The sequence below is a fragment of the Terrapene carolina genome, unplaced genomic scaffold, assembly GCF_002925995.2.
Source record: "Terrapene carolina triunguis isolate 2854851 unplaced genomic scaffold, T_m_triunguis-2.0 Scaffold23, whole genome shotgun sequence".
NCBI lineage: Eukaryota > Metazoa > Chordata > Testudines > Emydidae > Terrapene > Terrapene triunguis.
In genome coordinates this window covers 10,717,630-10,726,769 of record NW_020664374.1, presented here as the reverse complement: position 1 = coordinate 10,726,769, position 9,140 = coordinate 10,717,630, and the positions used below count along the sequence as shown (strand labels likewise).

The 9,140-nt window shown below is 44.4% G+C and overlaps 1 protein-coding gene across 1 annotated transcript in view; it reads left to right on the top strand.

The window, feature by feature from the left end:
- The first annotated feature begins 378 nt into the window (after positions 1 to 378).
- The window catches only part of LOC112103629 (anosmin-1), a 171,128-nt gene continuing 162,366 nt past the window's right edge, over positions 379 to 9,140 (top strand). Inside the window, exon 1 of the mRNA XM_026649525.1 lies at positions 379 to 637. Within this exon, the coding sequence (XP_026505310.1) occupies positions 431 to 637 (207 nt within the window). The 5' untranslated portion in view covers positions 379 to 430. The remainder of the gene's footprint in view (positions 638 to 9,140) is intronic.

Here is a 9,140-nt window from a genome sequence, read left to right as displayed (position 1 = left end):
AGGTTACTGTGCAGGGTCTGTGTGCCAATGTGTTGCAGCAGCCCAGGGTGTATACAGTATGTGTCCAGGGGACCTCGGAGAAGTTCACCAGCTCCCCCGCATTCTCTGTCCCCTGCCTGCGGTCAGGCAGCCCGGCTCTGCTGTCACTCCCATTTCTTGCAGCCAATGGCACAGCCTGCTGTCACCCTCACCCCACCCCCTCCTGGGAGTAAGGGGAGGGGTGTGTGCTGGGGAGGGGAGGTCGGAGGAGAGGAAGGGGGGGGGGGTGAAGAGAGTTGAATGATTGAACTTTCTTGTTTAGTTTCTGCAGCGCTGAGGTTTCCCCCCCAGTCCAGTCCAGCACCAGATCGGTGCACTGGAGCTTTTCCGGACGTCTCTTGCTCTCTGCGGCACCCCCTTCCTCTCCTCAGCACCCACCCACCGCACAGCGATGGTGCTAAAGGATCCCGCCGTGTCTCTGACCCTTTTCCTTTGGATTACGGCTTCCTGGGGCTGCCTGGCTGCAGCTGCCGGGGTTGCTGCTGCTCGCAAGCAGGACGAGTCTTTCTCCACTGTCAGTGTCTACAGAGCCAGATGCACCTCCAGGTGCCTGAGCCTGCAGATCACTCGCATATCTGCCTTCTTCAAGCATTTCCAGGTACGGTACCAGCGCAATAGGGAAAGAGAGACCCCGCACCCGCACCTTGCCCCTCGCCACGCGCTCTCCACGCGTGCAAGCCCTCGGCACGGTGACGCTGCTGGGCAGTGTTGCCCAGGTCTGGAGAGTGCACGTTCAGGGTGGGGTGCTGTGGGGGGCGGGATGGGGTGCTAGTGAGTGTATATGGGACGGCTTGGACTTCATCGCCTCTTTGCAAACTTCTCGGGCGGGAGTTTCCAAAAGGGGCTGCTTATGTCGCAGGATGTACATTTCCCCCCACCACGTCCCTGCGATCGCCCCAGAGGTTGGGCAGGTGGAAACCCTTAACGCCAACACAAGGAACACCCAGGGCGACCAGAACTAGAATGAGCGGTATTTCGGAGCTGTCCTCACGCTGTGCAAACAAGACTTTGATCCCGGCACCGGGTCTTGACGGGGCAGATCGCTGTGCTTGCTGCGTATTTAGCTAAATGCTCCCGTTGACTATTAATTGCATTTGTAAATGTCCTCGCCCTGCTGGAGCCGGGGTTGTTTGTGCAGGGGTTGCTGGCAGGGTTCTTTCACTGAAGCGGGCAGTTTGTGCCAGGGGAAGGTGACTTATGCAGGCAGGGCGGCTCTCTTCCCTCTCACAGGTGCCCAGTTTGCTTTGCACTTCTGTCTCTGATAGTTACTTTGACAACACAGGACTTGCAGCCCAGAGCCTCCGAGGGCTCCTGAATTCATGCCCGGGCAGCAGGCGATGTTCTGGCATGGTTCGCTGACCGCGCACGTCTCTCGTTTTTAGGAGATTTAAGAGCGGTGTGAAAACTAAATAGGACAAGGCACCGGTGCCTTGCGGGTGTGTGTGTGGAGGAGGGGATTAAATGCTGAAGAAAGTCTGAGGGGCAGATGATCTGAGTTTTGGTTGCTCTGCTGTTAAGAAGCAAGTGTTTATTACGGTTCATTGTAGCATTGTAATTGGATTTCTATTATGTTCTACTTGAACATAAGAGGATGCGTTCTTAAGGGCGATGGCCAAGAGTTTGTAGCATCTGTTCCGATCTGCCAGAATAAAACCGGATGGGGAGTTGGTGATTATACTAGAACTACAAACTATGCGACAGGCTATGCAGGACAAATGTCTACGTGGTGGTGAAGAAAATGATGATGATGATGATGATGATGGGGGAGGAATGGGACACGACATTGGGATATAGGTCGAGGTGCATGAGGTCGAGACCTGTCTGGAGTAAAATGAACCACACCTAAATTGGTGGGTCAAAAAGCATATAGAACATCGCGGACGAGATCTTCTTAGGAAATCGTGTATCCAACTCGTTAAGTCCACACCTTCCCTCTAGACTACCTCTCCCGTTCCGACCTCCCCACCTGTTCCGCGGTGATGAAAAGACTGAACTGCATCGACCAGAAGGAAATGGTGATAACACTTTAAATTGCACATAACAACAGCCCTATCTCCCCTTAATAAACTGGCCTCCCACCTATTTGAACAGAGGGACTCATTAGCATTGTAGAGATATGTCCCAAAATACGGATGGGGAAAAAAGGTGAGAGGGAAGTGATTGTGTTTCTCTACTCTCTGTGCTTTTAGAGTGCACTGAAACAAACAAAAACTGCTAGGGAAATAGTTGCATAAAGCCGCTTTGTTTATCCAGAGCAAAGGAGTTCACATGAAATGTTGGGCTTTTTAAAAACCGGATCACCGATAAATATTTTAAATTCAATTGGAAAATAAACCCCAAATGTTTTGATGTTTCGATTGCAATAGGAGCTTTCTAGTAGTATCTGTAGCTGAATTTAAGAATAAAAAGCCTGGGAATGCAAAATAGCCCCTCTTAATGGAGGTGGAGAGCTTGGGGTACTATAATGACTGACCATATGAGAAAGAAAGGGCAAGCGGAAAGCATTTGAACCTGCATATTCGCTTGTGTGGCAAAGAGCACGTGCAGTCCCAAGGTTTTACCTGAAGGTGTCCTGGATTTTGAAACAGCAAAGTGCTTGCTATGAAAATGTCTTCGGCTCAGAACATGTCTCGAAAGCAGGAAAAACATGAAAACCAGTTCTTTATCTTGGAGTGGGCTTAGTATTTTTTATTGCACTGTCAGTCGGTTGTAACTTATTTGTTTTAGCGTTTCAGTGGCTAAGGCGCCAGTTTAAATCAAGCCAATTCCTAGTGAAAGGCTTTTTTTGTTTTTTCTTGGCATGATTTCTTTTCCGAAGTAAAACTGCTGACAGAATGCACATTGCCCAACAATCCTGATTACATTTTAATTAGCTAGGGTGAAATAAGCTGCAAATTACTCAGTTAGGACTTAATAAGGGGCTGCTTTTTTTTTGTAATCAATTGCAAATCTTGGAGTTTTAACCCTAACCTGGTAAAGCACAATGAAATTAACCTAAATTACAGAGGATTAAGCTCCCTTTAGATATGAAACGACTGTAATGTTTAGAAGAAAATGATCTCGTTTATAAAAGTTAAGCTTCCCATTGTCTTTTAATGAAAGAAGGAAGGACTGTTTCATAGGGTGCAGTCACTGTTTGATATGCATAATAGACCACAAGGTCATACAGACCTAGGCAACATTATTCAATGATGAGAACTACCCTCAACTTCCATCTCTAAAGTAGCAGTTGCTGAAGTTCTTTCACTGCAGAGGATGTCACATTATCTCATTATCTGACTCAGCCTTTGAAGTGACCCAAACATTAACTCAGCCCAACAGCAAGAGTAAAGTTCTGTATTGTCTCACTAAAGATCACATGAAGAACAGGCAGTGCCAGTGCTTGATTTGTAATGAAAGGTGCTGGGCCTCAAGCAATTGTTTTACTTTCATAACTGATGCAGCAAGCCAGAAGTGCCAGGGCTATGAACTGCTAAGCCAGAGGTCTGGGACAAATTAAGTACTGTGCAGTGCCTGTCTTGAGAAGACCTTCTGCTTTTCCTCATCCCCTCAATTTCAGTCACTCAGTAGTTGGGGGCCAGCCAGATAGCTCTGGAGCACCGAAGTGGGTGGTGCTGCTGCTGGATGACACATGACTCACGGGGGCTGCCCTGCATTGTAGAGTGGAGGGTTCTAAAAACACACCATTTAGGGTGTGATAGCAGAAATATCAAGTCATATGAACAATGAAGAAATCAGTGAAGGGTAAGGATTATTTCTATAATTCCAGGCTATTCTTTTCCCCATTGTCCTGCCCAGAGCTAGTCAATATTTTTCAAATTTTCAAAATTTTGACTATATTTTTCATGAAGAAAATGGAATTATCACCATTTTCATCATTCTTTAAATCACCTCTAGTTTTGACCGGAAGTTGAAATGCTCTGTTTTCTTTAACTTCACTGCCTCACTTTCTCCATGGAAATGATAGTAACTACCTCTGAGGGGTGTCTGACACCTGAGATACCCCTCTGATGCAGCCCCACACACCCATTGAAGGGTGCACCTTCACTAGGAAGAAGGTGTGTTCTAACCATGTTTTAGCTAATGTGTGGTAAAACCCTTGGTAAGACAAGGCAATTTGTAGTTTTCATACACATTAGCAAGTTCTATCCTGTGGCCCCCATACTCACTGATGTATATGAGCACCTCACAATCTTCAGTGAGCAAACTAGGGAAATATGGTTTTGACAAAAGTACTATAAGGTGGGTGCAAAACTGGTTGAAAGGCTGTACTCAAAGAGTAGTTATCAATGGTTCTCTGTCAAACAGTGAGACTGTATTTAGTAGGATCCCACAGGGGTCAATCCTGGATCCGGTACTAGTCAATATTTTCATTAATGACTTGAATAATGAAATGGAGAGTATGCTTATAAAATTTGCAGATGACACCAAACTGGGAGGGGTTGCAAGCACTGTGGAGGACAGGATTAGAATTCAAAACAACCTTGACAAATTGGAGAATTGTTCTGAAATCAACACGGTGAAATTCAATAAAAAGAAGTGCAAAGTACATCAGTTAGGATGTGATACTGTTGTGAAAAAGGCTAATGTCATTCTGGGGTGTATTAACAGGATGCATTATGTAAGACGTGGGGTTTTTGTCTCAATCTACTCAGCACTGGTGGGGCCTCAGCTAGAGTACTGTGTCCAGTTCTGGGCACCACATTTTAAGAAAGATGTGGGCAATTTGGAGAGAGTCCAGAGGAGAGCAACAAAATAGATAAAAGGTTTAGAAAGCTTGACCTATGAGGAAAAGTTTAAAACTTGTTTAGTCTTGAGAAAAGACTGAGGATGGACCTGATAATAATCGTCATATATTACTCTGCGCCAAATTCTACGCCAAAAAAATTAAAATTCTGCACACATTTTAAAATTCTGCATTTTTTTTGGTCAAAATAATGCAATATAATCCAGCTAGTTTCAATTATTTTGGCAATTTATTTAAACTACAATACACTGGATGGAGAATGGGAGTGGGGAGCATTGGAGGAAATCACCAAACCCCCTCTTTCTATAGTAATATAGCTAGTATTGACCCTTTACTTCGAATTATTAGTCAACAAATATATGCAGCCATATGCTCATTGTTACATCACAGGCAACTGAAGAGCAAGTGAGGGCTGGGGACTCAAACTCACAATCTATACTGGCTACTGACCATCTCCAAAAAGTTCAGTCGCAATCAGTTCATGGAGCACATTTTGATAGGAAATTTTTTCAGTCCAAAAATTTAGACCAGTTCTAATCACTAAAGCACCATAAGCATGTATAAAGCCATACTGACCTTTACAATAAGGCTCGTTTACACCACTCTAGCAATGTAAAGGAGCTTTAAAATTTTTACATCTGTTTTATACTCCTGGGGCAATTCACTAAGAACAATGGGAACAATTCACTATGCAGACAGGCTGCTACATTCTCCTCTGCCTGAGGGAACAAAGCCTGCCCCACGTCTTCAGAAATACCCCAAAGCCCTTGCCCTCCACACCGAGCATGCTGCAATAACGAACAAGAGGGACAGAGTGTCTCTCTCACACACGACTACCAATTCCTCCCCCCTGCCAGGCGGTGATTTACGTCTCTACCTGCTGTTCTTGGTGCCCAAACTGACCAGTCTGCACTGCCAGGGAGTGGGCACATGACCGCTCTTGCAGCTTCCCTTTGCTTCCCCATCAGAAGTCATTTTTCTGCGGGTAAGGAAAGAAATCTGTAGGGGCCATGAATTCTGCATACGCGCAGTGATGCAGAATTCCCCCAGGAGTAATATATGTTAAGGGCTGTTATGAAGAGGACTGTGATCAATTGTTCTCCATGTGCACTAAAGGTAGGACAAGAAGTAATGTGATTAATCTGCAGCAAGGGAGATTTAGGTTAGGTATTAGGAAAAACTTCCTAACTATAAAGAAGGAAGAACAGGCTTCCAGGGGAGGTTGTGGAATCTCAATCATTGGAGATTTTTAAGAACAGGTTAGACAAATCCCTATCCGGGATGGTCTAGTTTTACTTGATCCTGCCTCTGCACGGACAGCTGAATTTGGTGACCTTTTGCGGTCCCTTCCATCCCTACATTTCTATGATTCTCTCTTGCCTTTGACCCTGGATTGACAAAGAGTCATTGGAGCAGGGGCCCTGGGCCTTGGCTCTCTCACCTGTCAGTAAGGTGCCCTTACCAGAGTCATTCTCATACTGTCCCTCCCTCTGTATCTCTGTCTCTGTCTCTGGCCTAATGACACATTAAGTATTTATCCGAAGTGGAACAGCTTCAACAGGAGAGATTGAGGGTATCCTACATCAGAATATCCTGTAGCCCAGTGATTAGAACACTCTGCAAGAGGTGGGAGATCCCACTTTAAATTCTTTCTCCCCATGAGTGGGGAATTGAACCTGATTCTCCCACATCCCTGGTGAGTGCTCTAACCACTGAGGTAAAAGTAATAAGGTGGGCAGCAGCAGCAGCACCATCTCCTTTGGCCATTTTGCTTGGAGTAAGGCGTATGCTTAACTCATTCGTACAAGAAACACCTTAGGCACCTAAACTGTCTGACTTGAGAAGAGGGGTTGCTGGCTATGAATTGATAGTTGAGATAGGCACCTCCCTGCAGCCCAGACTTAGACACCTATCTCTCTGAGAGGGGTGGGGTTTAGAACACACCTTCTTTTGTCAGCATCTACCATTGGCGAGTTTATACATCTCCCTTGCCTAGTGGGTTGTCTTTTGTGGATTGCATTCATAGGTGCCTCTCTCTCCCCATTCATTGTATAGGGAACCTAGGGCTCTAACTCAGGCTTTGTGCATCACATTGTTCCTGTGATTTTCTAGGTGTCTAAAATTTAGGTGTTGCAATGCTCAGCATTCCAATGCCTAAATCCTTTTGTGGATCCGAGCCTGTGATTATTATAAATAGCTTCTTGGGTGAGATGATCTACCAGAGGTAAGGAGTTGGCTTGTTAAGGAGTTAGTTTTACACAAACCACTGCAGTTTTTCTCCAAATGTCTTGCTCTATTCTCTTCTACCAAAACTTGAAAGAATCCTGTTCTTCTGAGAGCTGAATCCTTAGATCCTTGTATTTAGGCAGTGTACTGAAAATTAAAGGCATGTAGCAGAGAAGACAGTTCCATACATGTATGTACTTCTTATATGCCCTCATGCTACTGCAAGCCACATAAATATGTTAGGCCAGATTCCTGGCTTACTTGCGTCTGCAGTTTACCTTAAATATAATATCTGAGAAGATATGTATTTTCAAGGAAGAGGATGTATAATGTTGTATAGTTCTAATGAGGAATAATCAAGCCACTTAGTCTAAACATTTGTTATATTCAGTAAACAATAATTATACTGTGGTGAGAGAATGTTCTCATCATTCTAAATGTACCATTCTCCTGTCAACAAATGAATTTAGGAGAGCTAGAGTTTTTGACAGACCAAATAAGGCACATTTTTTTAAAAAAAGTCTCAATTTTTGCTGTGATGTTGCACTCCATATGCTTTATGTAAAAGGTCTCTTGTAAGGTATCATTACAAAGATTATGATCTACTGAGTGTGTTCATCCCATTTGCATGTATTGTTTCTATGTCTGGAGTTAGGAGAATAAGATATAAACTTGTATTACTGATGTAAACATGTCAAGTGGAAGCCATTAAGGGTGCTTCAGAATCAATCACCTGTAAATGGATCTGTTTACTTGCAAACCTTCCCGTACCTGCCAGTCAGCCTTGGAAGAATGGAGAATAGGGGTCTCACAGGACATGTGACCATGTCACCTGGTACTGGAATCCATCTTAAACCTGGTGCTTTTCCATTTAAAAGGAGGGGTGGGGACCCAGAGAGACAAAAGATTCCTGCCTGGTGCCAAAGCTATAAAAGGGGGTGGAAGAGAACAAAGGAGGTGGCTAGTCATGAGAAATCCCCGAGCTGGAACTAACAAGGACTGTGCCAGGGGAAAGGATTGGGCCCAGACTAGGAAGGAGTCTAGTCTGTGAAAGAAGCTTATTGGAACATCTCTGAGGGTGAGATTTACCTGTATTCAGTTTCTTAAATATATTAGGCTTAGACTTGCATGTTTTGTTTTATTTTGCTTTGTAACTCACTTGGTTCTGTCTGTTATTACTTGAAACCACTTGAATCCTGCTTTTTTTACTTAATAAAATCACTTTTGTTTATTAGTAAACCCAGAGTAAATAATTAATACTTCGGGGGTGGGGGGCAAACAGCTGTGCATATCTCTCTATCAGTGTCATAGAGGGCGGACAATTTATGAGTTTACCCTGTATATGCTTTATATAGACTAAAACGGATTTATTGGGGTTTGGATCCCATTGGAAACGTGTGTCTGTGTGCTGGAGATAGGTGATTTGCTGAGCAGTTTTTGGTTAAAGTCTGAAGCTTTGGGGGCACGGACCAGACCGTGTGTCTGTGTTGCAGTAGGCTTGCGTGTCTGGCTCAACAAGACAGAGTTCTGGAGTCTCAAGCTGGCAGGGAAGATGGGCTCAGAGGTAGTTTCAGCACATCAGGTGACAGTCCCAAGGGGCTCTCTGTGACCGAACCCATCACATTTGTATCCTCAGTCACTTGTGGGTACAAATAATTATATGCGCAAGTGATATGATTTAGATATCTTGCTACCAGATTGCACCCCCAAATCAGGTAGCTAGTTATCTAAATGCCACCACCTCTGCCTGAAAATTATCACCACCCCAAAATTGATAGCTCTTGAAACATTTCAACTTTAATTGATTGCAGGTGCAAAAGTTGTAGGGCCAGGTTGAGGCCCCTGAGCAAATTTGGCCCACAGTGCTCTGCTACAGCGGTAAGGGAGAGCAAATGTTAACTGCCAATATAATGTAACAATTGTTACTGCACTTCTCAGGATATTTCCAGTTTCCACTCCATGCTTCATATGACACGGTGACCAAAACTTAGCACAGTATTGTGCATGAGAATACATTAATTTACATAGATCAGTGGTTCTCAAATTTATTTGATCGGGACTCCCTTCTTTGTGTCTGTAATAGTTTACACACACACACACACACACACACACACACACACACACACAC